Here is an 18,829-nt window from a genome sequence, read left to right on the forward strand (position 1 = left end):
ATCGGTCATGTGTCTTAAACACCCGATGTCCAAGTACCACTTGTCCGTTGATGATGTTGTCCTAAAACATACCTACAATGGATGATTCATTGTGTTAGTCTTTGGAACCCAAATCCTTTTGATTTTCTTCGTTTTGTTGTTAGTTCCATTATTAACTTTCCAATCTCCTTGTACTTTAACATACTTCCTTTTTAGTGGGCAATCAAACATTACGTGAACTTTAGTCTTATATATATAGCAAGTAGTGTGTTCATGTTTGTTGTTTGAGGAAGTGCTAGCATAGTGCTTGGCTTCCTTGACGAAGTATCCCATGTATAATTTCTTATTCTTTTTATTTGTTTTACCATTATAGTCTATTCCTTTCCATGTAGCCTTTACTGTCCAATCATTTTTTCAAAATTATCTTTACCTTTTGTAAAGTTATATATAATTTTTTCTTTATCCTCTACTAACTTCTTAAGTTCATTCATTTCTAAATCCTTTTTATTCAAGTTTTCTTTATGAGTTTTTCTTAATTCTTGAGTTACTTTACTTACTTCCTCCTCTAACTTCTCAATACAAGAATCTTTTTCTTTTTCAATGGTTTTGAATGATTCAAATTGCTTCAATAGTTCTTTATTTTGATCCTTCAAGGTTATATTTCTTTTGGAAATTTTTATGAATCTTTTATGTAGTGAAAACAATTCAGTTTGTAATTCCTTGCATGAGGGCATACTATCACATGACTCGTCACAAGTATCATTACAAGATTCTGTTGAAGAGAAGTAGGAATTTACCTCTTCATCATTCGTCATGAAGCATATGTTTTCCATCTCTTGTCCACTTGATTCGTTTTCCGTTTCGCTGGATCTTGAATCATCTCAGGTAGCCTACATAGCTTCCTTTTTTTTCTTCTTGTCTTTCTTGAGCAATGGGCAGCCCGATTTGATATGCCCTAGTTTCTTACAGTGATAGCATATAGGAGGTTCATTTTTACTTTTATTTTCTTTTCTACTTGATTCTCCTTTTTCAATTTTCCTTTTGTTGAACTTTCTAGGAAATCTTTTATTCCTTCTATAAAACTTTCCTAGTCTCTTAGTGATGAATGCTAATTCATCTTGATCTAAGTCACTTGTTTCACTTTCTTCTTCACTTGAGCTGTGGCTTGATGCTTTTAGTGCAATAGATTTCTTATACTTTGGTTCAGGATTTCTTTCTTTTAGAGCTATTCCATAGGTAAGGAGTGAACCTATGAGTTCATCTAAGGAAGTGGTCTTAAGGTTTCTTCCTTCGGTAATTATCGTAGCCTTTGGTTCCCATATGGAGGGAAGGCCTCTTAAAAGTTTCCTAATCATTTTGTAAGTAGTATAAGTTTTTCCTAATGCACTTAAGGAATTGATTATGTGGGTGAATCTTGTGTACATACTTGATATGGTTTCATCTGGATTCATCTTGAATGCTTCATATTCGCTTGTTAACATGTCTATCCTATTGTCCCTGACATCAATAGTTCATTCATATGTAACTTCTAGTTTATCCCATATTTCTTTTTCCATCTTACAAGCCATGACCCTATTAAATTCGTTAGTGTCTAAAGCACAATATAGAGCATTTATGGCACTTGAATTTATTTGAAACATTTTATAATCTGAATCAATCATATCCTTTTTCTATTTTGGAATTTGTTTTCCATTTACTATTTTAGTGGGAATAAGGTCTCCATCCATGACTACTTCACATGCTTTCCAATCCATGTGTTGGAGGTAGATTTGCATTCTCTTTTTCCAAAAGGTGTAGTTGTGTCTACAAAAGATTTGTGGACGAGTTGAGGATTGGCCCTCTCCAAAAGGAGCTACCCCTATGTTTGTCATTTAGATCTTTTTATAACTTCTTGTTAGGAATTTGCTATAACTAGGTTTTGATACCAATTGAAATTAGGATAGCTTCTCAAGAGGGGGGATGAATTGGATTTTTTAAAATTATTTCAATTTTAATACTTTATTTTATATCAACAATCACAACAAGTAAATAGAAAATCAATTCAACCACAACCAATCAACAAGATAATCAAAATATTGATCTTTGTATCAATAACATTATAATAAATTGTAAAGCACAATGAATTTATGTAAGCCCTGTGTTATTCCAAACTCACACTTCTTCTTTGTGTTTAGTTTTTAAACAAACTTTCAGATTAATAAGTTTAGGATGATCAACCAATGTAGTTCTTTTCAGTTTCCGCAATAAATGTTGATCAAGCCAAAACGAATTATCATCCGATCTATTTAACAATCATACACTCAAAATTTAACAATTTAAAGCATACACGCAAGTTGTAAGTATTGCTGAAAAATAAAGAGTAAGGAAAAAGATAGAGACACAAGGTTTTACGAGGTTCGGCTTATACCCAGCCTACGTTCTCACCTTTGACAAACCACCAAAGGATTCACTAGTTCAGTTCAATTGATGGGTGGAACAATACCAATTACAATCACTCCTTCCTTTAGGCTAAAGCCAGCCTCTCCAAACGATATTCCCTCATTCGGTCCAACGATTCTACAACCTTGAATCGTTTATAAACAAGAACCAATATAGAGAAAAGTTTATATACAAGATACTCTCTCACAGCAGAGTAAGCTAGTACAACATTCAGCACAAGAATACTTCAAAGTAAATCAAATATAAAAGGATTGAAGCTCAATACTGAATTTAGATCATCAAATATCTTCCAAGTATTGAGAGATTCAGAATTTCAAGGCTTTTCTTCAGAGTTTAAATCAGCAGTAACTCAGTAGTTGAAGTAGGATGAACACAAGAGAGTTTGAGAGCTTTTTGAGAACTTTGATTGGTGGAAAATTTTTTGGTGTAAAATTTTTTGAAGTTTGGGGCTATTTATAGATGTTTAAAAGTAATTTCTTGCCCCCCAAGTTTCCTTGGAGTAATCTCCAAATTTTTTAAAATAATAGTGCCCAAGAAATTCATTTAAAAAATCTTCATGTTGGAATTTTTTAAACAAACGTTCGAGTGGCAATCACCTGCCATAGTGGAATTTTAAAACACAAAATATTGGAAGTTGCCTGCCAGAACCCAAGTAGTCGCCTAGCATGACCTGTAATGCCCCAACCTGGGTCTGCCAGAGAGCACTGCATCTCTCCTCCTCCACCTAGACCAGACAACAGGGGAGGCGAGCCTTATCGGACTAATAACTGGCCCCATAAACCAACACGTGTCCTTTTCAGTATGTTTTGTCCTCACTCACACACTTCTTGAGAAAACTTCCCAGGTGGTCACCCATCCCAAGATTGCTCCAAGCCAAGCACGCTTGACTATAGAGTTCTTATGGGAAAACTCTCGAAAAGAAAGGTGCACCTTGTTGATATGGGTAGTAACATCTAATCTTTTTAAGTCTTTTCATCCATGGCGTATCAAATTCTCCCCCACATATAGAACGCAACATTCTCGTTGCGAACCCACATTTCCAAACCCAGGCGATGCGAATCTCATCACACTTCCGGCTGGGTGTTGGCTCTGATACCATTTGTAACGCCCCAACCTATGTCTACCAGGGAGCACTGCATCTCTCCTCCTCCACATGGACCAGACAACAAGGGAGGCGAGCCTTATCGGACTAATGACTAACCCCACAAACTAACACGTGTCCTTTTCAGTGTGTTTTGTCCTCACTCACACATTTCCTGAGAAAACTTCTCAGGTGGTCACCCATCCCAAGATTGCTCCAAGCCAAGCATGCTTAACTATGGAGTTCTTATGGGAAAGCTCCCGAAAAGAAAGGTTCACCTTGTTGATATGAGTAGTAACACCTAATCTTTTTAAGTCTTTTCATCCATGGGGTATCACATGACCTGCCAGGCGCCTAGCTGTGCTCAGGAAGTTGCTTGGCACCCTACTACCTCTTTGAAAATATTCATTTAATTTGGGCAATCGCCTAGCCCTTCTTTTTTAGAAAAAAAAAACTTTATTTTTTAAACCCTTCTTTTTTTTTATTTGAAAATCATACTTTAGGGTTTTACTTAAAGCTTTATTTCTAAGTTTCTTTTGATTTTATGAGAGTTTCAATTCAGTTTATATTTGGAGTTTACTTAAAGTACTTACATACAAACATCCTTAAAAACAAATTCTATTAATCTTCAAGTAAGTCCTTGTTCTTCTATCATTTTTGAGCTTCCTTCTTTCTTGATCTTTTTGAATAGTATTTTCTCCATAAACTTTATCATCCTTTTGAGCTTTGAACTCTCTCTAAGCTTTGTCACTTATCTTTAAGTTTTGCTTTCTTTCTAAAAATCTTTCACTTGAAATAAATCATATTAAATATATCATGATTTGTTATCATCAAAATAGAAATTGTAAGTCTTGTTAGGCCAACAGGTTTGCCAAAGGCAAGAACGTAGGTTGAGTATAAGCCGAACCTCGTAAAAATCTCGGTCTCACTCTCTCTTCCCTACTCTTTACTTTTCAGCAAAGTTTATAAATTGGGTGGATGCTTTAGAAAACTATGAATTTTGAGTGTTTAGTTGTTAAATAGACCGGAAGATAATTTGTTTTTCTTTGATCGGCATTGATTGCAGAAACCGAAAGGAACTACGTTAGTTGATCATCCTTAACTTATTAAACTGAAAGTTTATTTAAAAGCTGAACATTGGGAAGAAGTATGTTTGTGAATCGTTTATTGAAAATCATATTAAAGAATCAAATCCATATCAACGAGCATAAATTATCATTCACTAAAGGGCTTGGTTCAAATTTGTATCCATAGGACTTATATAAACAAATATATCATCTCAAGTTCTTACATTACCCAAAGTGTTATATGTTTTAATCTTGGTTTGGTTGTTTACTTACAAATTGTGATTTATTGGTTTGGTTGATTGATTACTTGGATGATTGAATGATTATATGGTTGTTAATTGAATGAAGAAATAAGCTTTTACTGAAAGTTTGAAAAATGAACAAGAAGTTAAGAATCCATTAAAAAGATTTAAAAGAAAATTTAAAATCCAAGTCACCCCTCCTTTTGAGATTACACCTTACTTTTCAATTGGTATCAGAACGAGGTTATAACAAATCCTAACAAGTAGTTATAGAAAGATCTAATGGCTCACTTAAGCGTAGCTTCCTTTGGAAAGGGACAATCTTCAACTAGGTCATCAATCTTTTGTGGACACAACTATACCTTTTAGAAAAAGAGAATGCAAATATATTTTCAAACTATAAATTGGAAAGCTTGGGGGATTGTTATGGATGGTGCCCAAATTTTCTTTAAACTAGTAGATGAAAAACAAATTTTCAAAATAGAAAAATAATATAACAAACTTAAACCATAAGATGTTACAAATTTATCCCTAATGAAATCATGAGAACATTATAAGTTCATAGAAATGAAACTTAGAACCCATTTAAATAGTTCTAGGGAAAGAGAAAGTTAAGAAAATCATAAATAAGAACACACATATTTTTATTTCTCAAACTTGTTCCAACCTCCCCTTGTCTTACAAGTGGAAGCTTTATCTCTAAATATTTTTCTTGGCATCGGTGAACATTTAGCAATAACCTTTTTGGATGCAGCCAATTGAAAAGGAGACTTGTTGAATAAAAGTCTACAACATTAAATAGCATTACTTTATGACACAAGAAAGCCTGCCATTCGCTAGCTAAGAAGTGGCGGGAAATTATTGGCCACATCTGAATCCAAAACAACCGACAGTAGCTTGTCTTGACAATTTTATCCTAATTTGCCCTAGTATCGGTTTGGCACGTCATCATCCGAACCAATTTGGTTGGCAGTAGGCACTGAGGATTTGGATTTGCCCAATTAAAAAAAGCAAAAGGTCAAAAGCGAACCGGGAATGGGCCGAGTGCACCAAATCTCCGTGAACCCAGAATCAAAAGAGATGGGAAAAGATCTCGGAACCACAAAAATTTGTGGTTCACAATCACTTTCTCTTTCTGACGTGGCACCCCAGCCTCGTTTAAGCGGATCAAAATCGGAGTTCACAGCACTGCCAACCGATCCCACCACCGATATAAGCCCAAAACACGCCGTCCGCCGCAGCCCGCCGCCGGTTACGCTAGCGCCCCTGCTCAACACTCGCTCGTTCGATTACCTTTTTCTCGTTGGCGACTTTCCTCGCGTTTTCTGGAGGGAGAAAATGCTAGAAACGCAAGACCCATCAATTAAGCTGTTTGGTAGGACAATTCCCTGGTCGGCCACGGGCGAGTCCCAGGTCGTCTCTGGCGACGACTCTACCGACACTTCTGGCGCTACTGCTGCTGAAAATTCTGATAATGATTTGTCTTCCGAGGAGAAGAAGAAAGAGAGTGGAACGCAGAGTGAAGCAACAGAGGAGTTAGAAGAAGAGAAGGTATATGATTGATTTACGGAAGAAGGTTTTGTGGTGTTTATATAATCTGAAAATTCAATGAGCCACCCATTTACTCGAATAGCATAAGAAGTGATGGGTCAACCCTACTTTCTCAAATTTCTATTTGTCTGGCACAGTGGAGGATATGGAGGTTGTTTTGGGCTTTCGCGTTTCGAAGCTATTTGACATTCTTTTTGCCCTTTTTTCTTCTTCCCTTTCATCTTTTCTTTTCTTTACCTTCTGTTTTTCCCTAGAAAAGTGAGGGGAAGAAAAGAATAAAACTTTTGAACTCTAAGCATTGTGTTGATTATTTTGGTTTTTTTTTTTTTTTTTTGGCAGCGGTTAAAGAGGGAGGGAGAGGAGCGATAAATCCCTTCAACCAAGTCAAATAGTTGATGCAATAAGCCTAAATTTTGACTTTCATAAATTTTCTTCCGTCCATTTTTTTTTTTTTTTATTACTTAAATTTTCTGCTAGTGTGTCAGATTAGCTTTGAAATTTATGAGTAAATTCCTAAGTGGATTAATTTTCCAAAACCCTACCCACTTCTATCATCTCACGATTAATCGTTTTCCTCTCCCTAATCGCTGTTATTTTACTTATTTTTTACTTCCTGTTCTAATTTTTACGATTTTGATAATCTGATTTGTTGATATTTCCCATCACAAATGATATTACAAAACCAGCGTCTCTGTAAATTAATTATTATTTTTTTCTAGAAAATGGATGATCTGATGTCCCCTTATTCTTCCATGGTTTAGCACATAAGATTCCTGTTCAGTTTTTTTATTTTTTTTATTTTTACTTTTGCAATTCGTAACCGTCCAAGTTTATGGTTTGAGAGATCAGGAGTTGTTCTTTACATTAGTTTGTTCGTTCAATTTCATCAAATTTTATTTCTAAATTACCATTAATTCATGCCTTCCCTGATTGTTTTCCATTTGTACTTGTTATATGATCTTCCGAAAGGGCCATTCAGTACTAAAGTTTTAACTTTTTTCTGATGCTCTGCATTTTACATCTTGAAATATTAAAGATTTCTGCTTGTGGATGAGAAAGAGCTAAATTAAAAGGAGAGGAAGATAAGAAATAATTAGATATGCTGCAACCTTTTTACTTGTAATTCCCTAGATCCAGATGAAAGATAATGAAATTTGTGCTTTACATTTGGCATACTAATTTATACAGAATAGAATCTAGATTTGAGAATTTTGTTTGTTCACTATATCTGCTTATGCTTAGCTTTTCACCTTTATTGAGAACTCCTTTTGACATTTAGAATTTTATTATCAATATTGGCATTTGGATATGTTTATTGCAGAGCTTTGAAAATTTCTGCTTGAAAGTTCAATAAGTTTAGATGATGTCAATGGTAGGTAGCGTATTTTTTTTTTGTGATTTGTTATTCACATCTTAAAAAGCATAGCACAAACAGAGAAGAATTTAGAAGAGGTGAGAAAATTAATATTATCTTTACATGAAAGGATGAAAAGGTTGATGCTCATGAAATAAAGTTTTTTGAATTTGATTTTCCCTTCTGGCTTTTCTCTTATTTCTTTATTTTTGAGTTCATGACTTTTAAAACCTGTTAATCAAACAAATTTCTTTTCAAATTTCAGGATGTTCAAGCAGGAAAACCCACTGATGCCCCACCTCATACTTCAGAAGAATCTATGAATCCACAAACATCATTGGGGCTTAACGAGAACCCGAGCGCACCTTCTATTGATGAGCAAAATGCAGCATCAAAGGCTTCCAAGACCGAGAAAGATGGTAAAGCAAATAACCCCCTGGAGAAAAGTCTTAAAAAAATAGACAAAATACTCCCATGCCCTCGCTGTAATAGCGTGGAAACAAAGTTTTGCTACTACAACAATTACAATGTCAAGCAACCCCGTCATTTCTGCAAAAGTTGTCAAAGATATTGGACGGATGGTGGTACGATGAGGAATGTGCCTGTGGGAGCTGGCCGTCGCAAGAACAAGAACTCTGCCTCACATTATTGTCAGATCTCCATCTCTGAAGCTCTCCAGACGGCTCAAATTGATACCCAGAATGGAATTCATTCCCCCAAATTTAAAAGAAATGGCATGGTGCTCAAATTCAATTCGGATGCATCCCTTTCGGAATCCATGGCTTCTGTTTTAAATATTGCGAGCAAAACAATATGGAACGGTGTGCAAAATGAGCTTCATAAACCTGAACAGCCAGAGATTCCACTTCCGCGCAAAGTTGGCGAAAATGGTGATGCTTCTATCAATGGTTTAAATTCAACAGAGGATGGAGGAAAGAATCACACTCAAGAGCCAATAGCACAAAACTTTCATGGCTTCCCCACTCTCCCTGGAGTCGCTTGGCCTTATCCGTGGAATGCTGCAGTCCCCCCACTGGCCTTCTGTCATCCTGCATTTCCCATGTTCTATCCTGCAAATTACTGGAATTCTACTCTCCCGAGCACTTGGAGCACTCCTTGGTTGTCTCCCCCAGCTTCATTCCCAGACCAAAATGTTTCAACCTCTGGTACAAATTCTCCAACCTTGGGGAAACATTCTAGGGATGGGAACACGCTCAAGCGCAATTCAGAGGAAGAGGAATCACCAAAGCAAAAGATTTCAGAGAGAAATATTTGGGTTCCTAAAACTTTGAGGATTGATGATCCTGATGAAGCTGCAAAGAGTTCTATATGGGCAACATTGGGAATTAAAAATGAATCAATCTGCAAGGAAGGGCTTTTTAAGCCCTTTGACCGTAAGGCTGACAAGAAGAATCATATACATGAAAGCTCTCCAGCATTGCAGGCAAATCCCGCTGCCTTGTCTAGATCCCTCAACTTCCGTGAGAGCTCCTAATCACACACCTTATAGGACAGGAGTTTCATTTTGGTACACGAAACACTATTGAACTTCTCATAACCGTGTTTATTCACCCAAGATAGGTCCTATATTCATGTTGAAAAAATTTTACGACCACAACATCACAGAAGAAGATTGGGAGTTCAGCTGATCCTTGGTTTTTCTCTATGGGGAGAGTTCCTATTATAGAAGCTCAAGTAGAGACTTGTTTCAATCTTCTTGTGTTGGTGAAAGCCATACCATCTTAGTTCTATTAGTGAGTTTGAGTATGTACATGCCTCTTTTTTATATACTGACATAAAATAAGTGGTGGTTTGGGTGGGGGGAAGTGTGATGGATCTACTAAAACCCACATGTAATATGATGAAGTCTAAAACCTAAACCTGGAATGGATCTGTATGAGCATTTTCTTCTGGGTGTTCTGCAATAAGAGGATTGCTGCATTTATATGTTTTGAGTTTTGGAGAGATGGGTAGCCCTCAACTTTTCAAAGAGGGGAAAATATTATGTAAAATCTTGAATGCAGTTGTCTCATCAACACCAAAAGGGTTGAGTATTTGTTCTTCTTGGACACTCCAATGATGTTTTTCTTCCATTTTCTTCCTCTCTATTTTATTTTTCGTTTTTTTCCCAGTAAAGCCGTAATGCAATTACATATAATTTAAAATAGCATGGGAGAGATGGTGGGAATAAAATAGAACTCTAACATAAGATTTTCTTTAAACACATGAAAAAGCACGAACACATGACATGTTTGTTGGGAAAAAATTTATATACGAACAATTTCCACAAGTAAATCAATTGAATAATGCAAATGATAAATAAAAAATAAGACACAAGAAATTTAACGTGGTTCCTTCAAATGTTGAGGTATGTCCACGAGGCACGGCGGTCCAAATCCACTATCACCAAATATGTTGTACAAAGTGGATACAAAAGGCATAAGCCGTACAAATACACAAGAATGTATACTAATGTAGTAAGTTGGAAATGTTTCACCAAATATTCCGAACAAAGTTCCAAAGAACCAATCAAAATGAGCACAATCAGAGAAATACCAATATGTTGTAAGTACACAACCGGAACAGCAACAACAAGTTGTTACAGCAAAGAAGACGACTGGTGCAGTTGCTGGAGTGAGGTGCTGGAGCTACAGACGTGAGTGAAAAACAAAAAAATAGAGAAAAAACTAAGGAACCCCTTGCTGCTGCAAGTAAACAAAAAAACAAAGGAGAAAAGGAGATGAAGGGGTAGCTGGTGTGCGTGAGACCTTTGGGAAAATGCAAGGCAGCAGCTGCCATGCTTCCTTGAGAAGCCAACTCAATAAAAAAATTCACCTTTCCAAAAGGCATGGGCCTTAGTTTCCTTCAACCAAAATCTCTTCAAAATCTCTTCAACTAGCCCAACTCTTTCAAAAATCTCTTCAACTAGCCCAACTCTTTCAAAAATCTCTTCAACCAAAGTAATTCTTTGTAAGCTTCCATAATGGCTATAAACTCGGTTTCCTTAGTAAATAGAGCAACACATTTCTATAATTTAGATTGTCATGCCACAGATCCCCTTGCAAAAGTCATCAAATAACCCGAAGTGGATTTTCTAGAATCAACATCACCGGCCGTGTCAACATTCGTGAATCCATAGAGCATAGATTTACCATTTCCAAAGCACAAACACATCTTTGAAGTGCCTCTAAGGTATCGGAGAATCCATTTTACCGCTAACCAATGCTCATTTCCTGTATTAGAGAGAAACCGACTAACAACTCCAACAGCATAAGTTAAATCCGGTCTTGTGCAAACCATTGCATACATTAAGGAACCAACGGCCGAAGCATAAGAAATTTTGTTCATCTCTTCCTTGTCTTTCTCACTTGTAGGACTTTGTTTTGTACAAAGCTTGAAGTGACTAGCAAGTGGGCAACCAACAGGTTTTGTTTTATCCATATTGAACCTCTCAAGCACTTTTTCAATGTAACTTTCTTGAAACAACCAAATTTGCCATTTTTCACGATCACGAACAATTCTCATGCCAAGAATTTGTTTTGTTGGTCCCAAGTCTTTCATAGCAAAAGACTTTCTCAACTCCAACTTCAACTTGTCAATCTTGGAGAAGTCATGTCCTACAATGAGCATATCATCAACATAGAGTAAGAGAATAATATAAGTATCATCCGAAAATATTTTCACAAACACACAATCATCTAAAGAGGTTTTTGAGTAACCATGATCAATCATGAAAGAATCAAATTTCTTGTACCATCTCCGTGATGCTTATTTCAACCCATACAAACTTTTCTTTAATTTGCACACTAAATTCTCTTTACCTTTTTGTTTGAAGCCTTTTGATTGTTCCAAGTAAATTTATTTTCCAAGTTATCGTGTAAGAAAACAATTTTCACATCTAGTTGTTCAACTTCTAAATTCAAGTATGCTATCATGCCAAGAACAACCCAAATAGATGACATCTTCACAACCGGTGAGAATATTTCATCAAAGTCAATTATATTTTTCTGATCAAAGCCTTTTACCACAAGCCTAGCCTTGTGCCAAAGATTCTTTCTATCATTTTTTAGCCTAAATACCCATTTATTTTTCAAAACTTTCTTTCCAGGAGGAAGTTTAACCAAATCATAAGTGTGATTGTCAACTATGGAATTCATTTCCTCTTGCATAGCCTCCATCCATTCAACTTTATTTTCATGGTTCATGGCTTCTTGATAGCTTTCGGGCTCCCCTTGATCTCTTAGAGTAATATAATCACTTGATGGATATTTAGTTGAAGGTCTCGACTCTCTTGAAGACCTTCTCAATTGAGCTTGCTCTTGAACTTGTTGCTCCCCCTCATTTTCATCTTCAACATCATTAGGAATTTCATCATTTCCAACATCTTCAAGAGGTGGAAGAACATCTTCTAAATTTTCATCATGTGCCAAAGGTGGAGAAGGTAAGTCTAAGTCAACAAAATCATTCCCATTAAATTGTGGTTGCTCAACCGTGCCAAAATCTTCAATTGTTTTATCTTCAAAAAATACAACATCTCGGCTTCTAACAATTTTCTTATCAACCGGATCCCATAATCTATATCCAAATTCATCATGCTCATAGTCAAGAAAAATACATTACATTGTCTTGTCATCAAATTTGGATCTTTCATCTTTTGGAATGTGAACAAATGCACGACAACCAAACACTTTCAAGTGATCATAAGTGACATCCTTACCTTTCCAAATTTTTTTAGGAACTTCACCAAGTAGAGGAGATGAAGGAGACAAATTAATCAAGTCCACCGTCATCCTCATTGCTTCACCCCAAAATTATTTTGGCAACTTCGCATAAGCGAGCATTCATCTCATTCTCCCCAGCATAGTGCGGTTCATCCTTTTGGCAATACCATTTTTTTTAGGGGTTTTCTCAATGGTCTTTTGATGTCTAATTCCTTGGCTGTAACAATATGCATCAAATGGGCCAATGTACTCTTCACCATTATCCGAGCGCACACATTTCACTTTTTTTCCAGTCTCCCTTTCAACTTTAACCTGAAAATGCTTAAACACATCTAAAACTTGATCTTTAGTCTTCAAAGTGTAAGCCCAAACTTTTCTTGAACAATCATCAATAAAGGTAACAAAATAAAGTGCACCACCATGAGATTTAACTTTCAAAAGACCACATACATTTGAATGTATCAAATCTAAAACATTAGATTTTTTAGTAATAAACTTTGTACGAAAAGGAGCTCTATGTTGCTTATCGGCCAAACAATGAACACAAGCTTTAAGAGAGGTACCTTTCATCCCAGGTAGGAGCTTCTTTTTGAACAAAAACTGCATTCCTTTTTCACTCATGTGCCCAAGTTGCTTATGCCACAAATCGGTGGAAGAGTGACAATCAATTGCATTCACAACACCATTATCAATTTTACCTTGCATCATATAAAGTGTATCAGTCTTCTTGCCTTTAGCCACCACCAAATTACCCTTTTTGAGCTTCCATTTTCCATCACAAAAATGGTTGTCAAACCCTTTATCATCAAGCATTCTGGTAGATATCAAATTTAGTCGGATATCGAGTACATGTCTCACATCTTTGAGCACCAACTTGCATCCCAAATTTGTTTCCAAACAAACATTTCCCATGCTAACAATTTTTGACAGACCTTCATTTCCCATCCAAACAACTCCGTAATTTCCTATGGAATAAGAAGTGAAGAAATCTCCCCGAGAAGTGACATGGAATGACGCACCAGAATCAATAACCCAATCAGTTTCTTGACTTGTCAAATTAATGCAACTTTCATCACAAGCAACCATGAGATCACCATCATATACAACTGAAGTTGTGTCTTCATGCTTTTTCTCAAAATTTTTCTCTTTGTTTTGCTCCTTGAATTTCAATTTTTTATACTCCCGCTTCATATTCCCCCTTTTATGACAATAGTGGCACTCAATATCTTTTTTCGAAACTGAACTAGACCGCCCTCTTGATTTATCATTGCGGTTAGAATATCTGCTTTTGCTTCTGCCTCTCCCCCGGTTTTCTATCACAAGTGCCTCTAAATGAGAAGAGCGAACTGATTTTCTTCTAATTTCTTCATTCAACAAGCAGCTAGTTACTTGGTTCATAGTAACAATTCCATCGAGGGCCGAATTACTAACTATCACAACTAAAGTCTCCCAACTTTCTGGCAAAGAGTTAAGAAGTATTAAGGCCTGCAATTCATCATCAAAAACTATTTTCATAGTAGCAAGTTGAATGATAATATTTTTCATCTCATTCAAATGTTCGGTAATAAGACCACCATCTTTATATTTCAAATTCACCAATTTTCGAAAAATAAAAACTTTATTTGTAGCCGACTTTCTATCATAAAGACCCTCCAGTTTTTTCCACAGTTCATGTGCTGAAGTTTCGATAAAAAGATGATGAAAAATACTATCATCAATCCATTGCCAGATAACACCAACAATTTTCCTATTAAGCATATTCCCCTTATCATCACTCATGTCTTTAGGCTTTCGGCTATCACCCTCAATAGGCCCATCCAAATCTTTGCAAAATAAAAGTTCTTGCATTTTTGTTTTCCAAGTTACCCAATTGCTTCTATTGAAGCTAATCATACGACCAACATTACTATCCATGATTTACACAAATTTAATGCGTACAAATAACACGGCTCTGATACCACTTGTTGGGAAAAAAATTATATATGAACAATTCCCACAAGTAAAACAATGGAGTAATGCAAATGATACATAAAAAATAAGACACAAGAAATTTAACATGGTTCCCTCAAATATTGAGGTACGTCCATGGGGTACAGCGGTCCAAATCCACTATCACCAAATATGTTGTACAAAGTGGATACAAAAGGCATAAGCCTTGCAAATACACAAGAGTGTATACCAATGTAGCAAGATGGAAATGTCTCACCAAATATTTTGAACAAAGTTCCAAATAACCAATCAAAATGAGCACAATCAAAGAAATACCAATATGCTATAAATACACAGCCGGAACAGTAGTAGCAGGTTGCGGCAGCAAAGAAGACGACCGGTGTGGTTGCTGGAGTGAGGTGTTGGAGCTATAGACGTGAGTGAAAAACAGAAAATAGAGAAAAAACTAAGGAGCCCCTTACTGCTGTTAAAAAAAAAAAGAGAGAGAAAAGGAGATGAAAGGGCAGCTGGTGTGCGTGAGACTTTTGAAAAAATGCAAGGCAGCAGCTGCCATGCTTCCTTGAGAAGCCAACTCAATAAAAAAAATACCTTTTCAAAAGGCATGGACCCCACAAGGAGGAAAACCCAACAATGTTTAGACATTTCCTCCCCAATGAAGTTATGAACTTGATTTTGTTTAGAAGTTGTGATCAATTAGCTTTCCTTTTTCAACCAAAAAGCAGGCAAATAGCGTGCGTCAATAAATGGATTACAAGACAAATCTTCTCTCTCTCTCTCTCTCTCTCTCTACCCTCCCCTCCCCTCTTTTTCTCAAATAGCCAAAAAGCAAGCAAATGGCTTGCATAAAAGGGAAAAAATGACCATTCCGGTTGCACCATTTCATTTCTCTGCCTTCCCAAGTACGACTGCAAATGAGCTCAGCTGAGCTTAACTGTGCGAAGCTTGAGGACTCGTTCATTTATAAGCAATCTCTAGCCAACTTTGAACTTAGGTTTAATTTTTTTATGTTCAAGAGCCTCATTTAGCATATATATATAACTCAAACTCGACTCAATTAAAATTTATTTCACAAATAAACAAACCGAGCTTGAGTTTGAGCTTAAATTCAACTCAATTGGAGCTCATTTCAAACTAATAAATAGACCAAACCACTAAACTTATTAAATTAATTGATAATTAACGAATATAAATTGAGGAAAATATTTTTAAAAATTAAATATTTTTAAAATTAAATATTTAATTTGATTTGTATTGAGTTTGTTTACAACTAATATGGAGTTAGTTCACAAACCTAATATCGAATTAGTTCACGAGTTACTAATGAACTAGTATTCAAACTGATAAATGAGCCAACTCATGATTTGTTAAATGAGTCAGCTCGTGAGCCTAACAAGTCGAGTATGAACTTGACTCGTATAGTTGACAAACTCAAAATTTTTGCTCAAGCTTGGTTCATTTAACTTTATAAATGAGTTTGAGCGAGTCAATATCAAATCGAGCATCGAGTAACTCACGAACAGTTCGGCTCATTTGCAGCCCTATTTCTAAGTTAAATCTAAGGTTTAAACCTTATGTCCCAAATCCTATATTAGAAAATTAAACATCGATCATAAACATTCAAAGCTAAAATTCAAGCCTTCTATGTTAAAAGTTTTAGGCTATCTTTCAATGTAGAACAAACATAAATTTAGGAGATGGATTACTATAAGTTGTATGCTCGGACCTAGTTTGGGACATCTATACTACCCTATGATAAGTCATTGGTTGCATGCATGTGTGGGTGGTTGAATGTAAAAATTTGTTAATAAACCAACTTATAGTAAGTCTAACTTTGCGTGTATGCATGTGGAAATCATGCATAAAATTTGTTAATAAACAGACTTATAGAAAGTTGATTGGTTATCAATTGTATGGACTAATGTGAGGGGATTTATTTATTTATTTATTTATTGATAGAAATGCAAGGGGATTTATTAAGAAAGAAAAGTCAATTTTGAGTGGACCAAATAATTTGTTAATAAATCGGTTAAACTAACTTTTGAATCCACATAATTCATGTGGGCAACATAATTGACTTTCCAAAAGTCGGTTGCCCTTTTCTCATTGACTTAAGAAAAATTAGTTTTATTTTAGTACAATTCTATAAATATTGTGCCAATTGTCATATATTTATATGTTTTTAAATTTTATATATATATATATATATATATATATATTATTTTTGTAAACAACTCAAGAATTTAATGGCCACAAAGGGCGCTGAGGTCAGACCATGCGCAGATGGACTTGAGCCTAGTGAACCAAATCAAATGGGAGTAGGTGATATCCTTGATGATTTGATTATAACTCAACCATCAATTAGAGGTGGCAAAATGAGTCAAAACCCAACGGGTTACTCGTCGCTCATCCGTTTAGATTAGGTTTGGGTTTGGGAGGAAACCAATCCATTTATAAACGAGTCAACCCAAACCCAACCCGTTTGATAAACTATTTGGGCAAGTTTGGCACGGGTACCCGTTGAGTGACCTGTTTACATTTTCTTTTTCTTTTTTTTTTTCTTTTTTTTTTTTTTTTTGCTTTTGAGCACTTTGGCCTTTAGGCAGTCCATTTTTGGGTTGTTTTTTTTTTTTTTCTTCTTTTAAAGTGCTTTTTTTTAAAAAAAATTAATTAAGTCAATTTTGATAAAATGTTAAAGAAAAAATTAAAATAAATAAATTATATTTTTAAACAGGTGCTTATTACCCACCTGCTTATTAAATGGACGGGTTTAGGTTTATAGATTATTCACCCATTAATAAACACGTCAAATCCAACCCGAACCCATTTAACCTCCACCCCGCTGGTGACTCTCCAATGACCCATCAATCCGTTTTGCCACCCCTACCATCAATTATGATATGGTTGGTAGTTGGTCCTATATGCTTCATTACAACCTATGCATAATTATGCGTATTTGCCAATTAGAAATACAAAAATAAAGTTTGTTTTGATTCATTTTGGTAGAAACAAAAGAATTTTAAATAAATGTTTAATTTTTTGTTTTTCATTCAATGCTAATGGAAAATTTAGCTCATTTATGTGCATTCTCAAGTCGTTGAACCATGACCATAACAATTCCGAAGGAGAAAACTTACAAGGGTATTGCTATTCATGGGCTCATCGAATGGACTGACCCAATAACTTCACCGAATAGATCACCAGTTAAGAGTTTTAAAGCTATATTCATGATAGGAGTGAATGAAGCATGTAAAACTGACTTTACTTCACCCACCCTTAATTATCTTGCCATATGAATGCACGACACTATTTTTCCTTTTGTAAATGTTGAGGTAATGTTTGTTTTTAAATACCTATGTCAAATATATATATATACGAGGACAGTGCAGCCAAATTTGAAGTCCATATGATTTCCCCTCGCTCTGGAAAGAAAAGGACCATTTGAACGTAATCAATGTATGCAAGGTCATGATAATCTAACAAAATCATCCTCTTCTCAACCCAATGTCAACTTTACAACATGCAAATTGCCACTGATTAATGTGGTCATTGAATGTTGCATCCCCCAGAGTCTTGGCCATGTCGGACATTGCCATAAGCTGAGATTTCCAGGAGATCCATGTCCCGACCTGCAGAGTTTAAAAGCCAAATAGACAATCAAATTTAGTTGCAGCTTTATTTACAGTGAAACTGCAATTAACTATTCCGATCACTAAACTTGCCTGAAACCCGACAATAAGAACTTTTCTGAATAAGGTCTGCTTTGGATATCTCAGTCCTATTCCCTTTAGATCGATTCACTGTTGCCTGCAGCATATACAATAGAAGCTGGGTTGAGAGGAACAAACAGAGATGTCCTATTCCCTTAAGATCGATTCACTGTTGCCTGCAGCATATACAATACAAGCTCGATTTTTAAAACAGAACACAAATCATATGGCGGGGCGGGGTGGGGGGGAGCGGGCGAAGAAGAGGAGGAAGGTGTTGCCCTGATATACGGTTGGTATCATTTAAAAGGCAATCCTTACCAAGGATTAGGGGGTGTACTCGATTTTTTTCAATTCGGTTTTATCCAACACCAAACCGAAATATATCGGTTATTGTATTTGAGATCCATTACTGATTACGCGTCAAAAGCGCATAATTAGGCATTTAAAATGATTAATTAAAGATTATAATTTTAACTAAATGCCTAGTATATTTAGTATTTCAACATTGAGCTCATTTGAGTTAATTATCCTATTTTTGTCGTAAATTTACGGATATTCATATTTTATTATTGCAGGATAATTTTTAGAAATTAAAGCCGTGCGCAATATTAAATGAATTGGATCATGTGTGAGATGCCATGCGTGCAAACCGTGAGCTTTGTGGGTCAATGCATGCACGTGGAGAAGGGCTTTGAAGCCCTTGGAGCAGCCTAGGGCAAGAGAAGCCCATGCTTTTAA

At 35.8% G+C, this 18,829-nt stretch overlaps 2 protein-coding genes across 3 annotated transcripts in view; one reads left to right on the forward strand and one right to left on the reverse strand.

Moving 5' to 3' along the window:
- Positions 1–5,990: 5,990 nt before the first annotated feature.
- Positions 5,991–9,784, forward strand: LOC131146774 (cyclic dof factor 3-like). The gene is made up of 2 exons (XM_058096553.1): positions 5,991–6,359; positions 7,979–9,784. The coding sequence occupies exons 1-2, from the start codon at positions 6,147–6,149 to the stop codon at positions 9,206–9,208; spliced, it is 1,443 nt and encodes a 480-aa protein (XP_057952536.1). The 5' UTR covers positions 5,991–6,146; the 3' UTR covers positions 9,209–9,784.
- Positions 9,785–17,719: 7,935 nt separating this feature from the next.
- The window catches only part of LOC131146236 (uncharacterized), a 57,084-nt gene continuing 55,974 nt past the window's right edge, over positions 17,720–18,829 (reverse strand). For both annotated transcript variants that reach the window (XM_058095676.1, XM_058095675.1), the window contains 2 exons: positions 18,104–18,188; positions 17,720–18,010 (listed from right to left, as the gene is read on the reverse strand). In XM_058095676.1, the coding sequence (XP_057951659.1) occupies positions 17,928–18,010; positions 18,104–18,188 (168 nt within the window). In that variant the 3' untranslated portion in view covers positions 17,720–17,927. The remainder of the gene's footprint in view (positions 18,011–18,103; positions 18,189–18,829) is intronic.

This window comes from Malania oleifera, chromosome 13, assembly GCF_029873635.1.
Source record: "Malania oleifera isolate guangnan ecotype guangnan chromosome 13, ASM2987363v1, whole genome shotgun sequence".
Taxonomy (NCBI): Eukaryota; Viridiplantae; Streptophyta; class Magnoliopsida; order Santalales; family Ximeniaceae; genus Malania; species Malania oleifera.

Excerpts from the sequence above, each read along its gene's own strand:
- LOC131146774 (XM_058096553.1), top strand. The coding sequence starts at position 6,147 with ATGCTAGAAACGCAAGACCCATCAATTAAGCTGTTTGGTAGGACAATT. Across the intron at positions 6,360-7,978 it reads AGGAGTTAGAAGAAGAGAAG|GATGTTCAAGCAGGAAAACC; the intron begins GTATATGATTGA and ends TTCAAATTTCAG.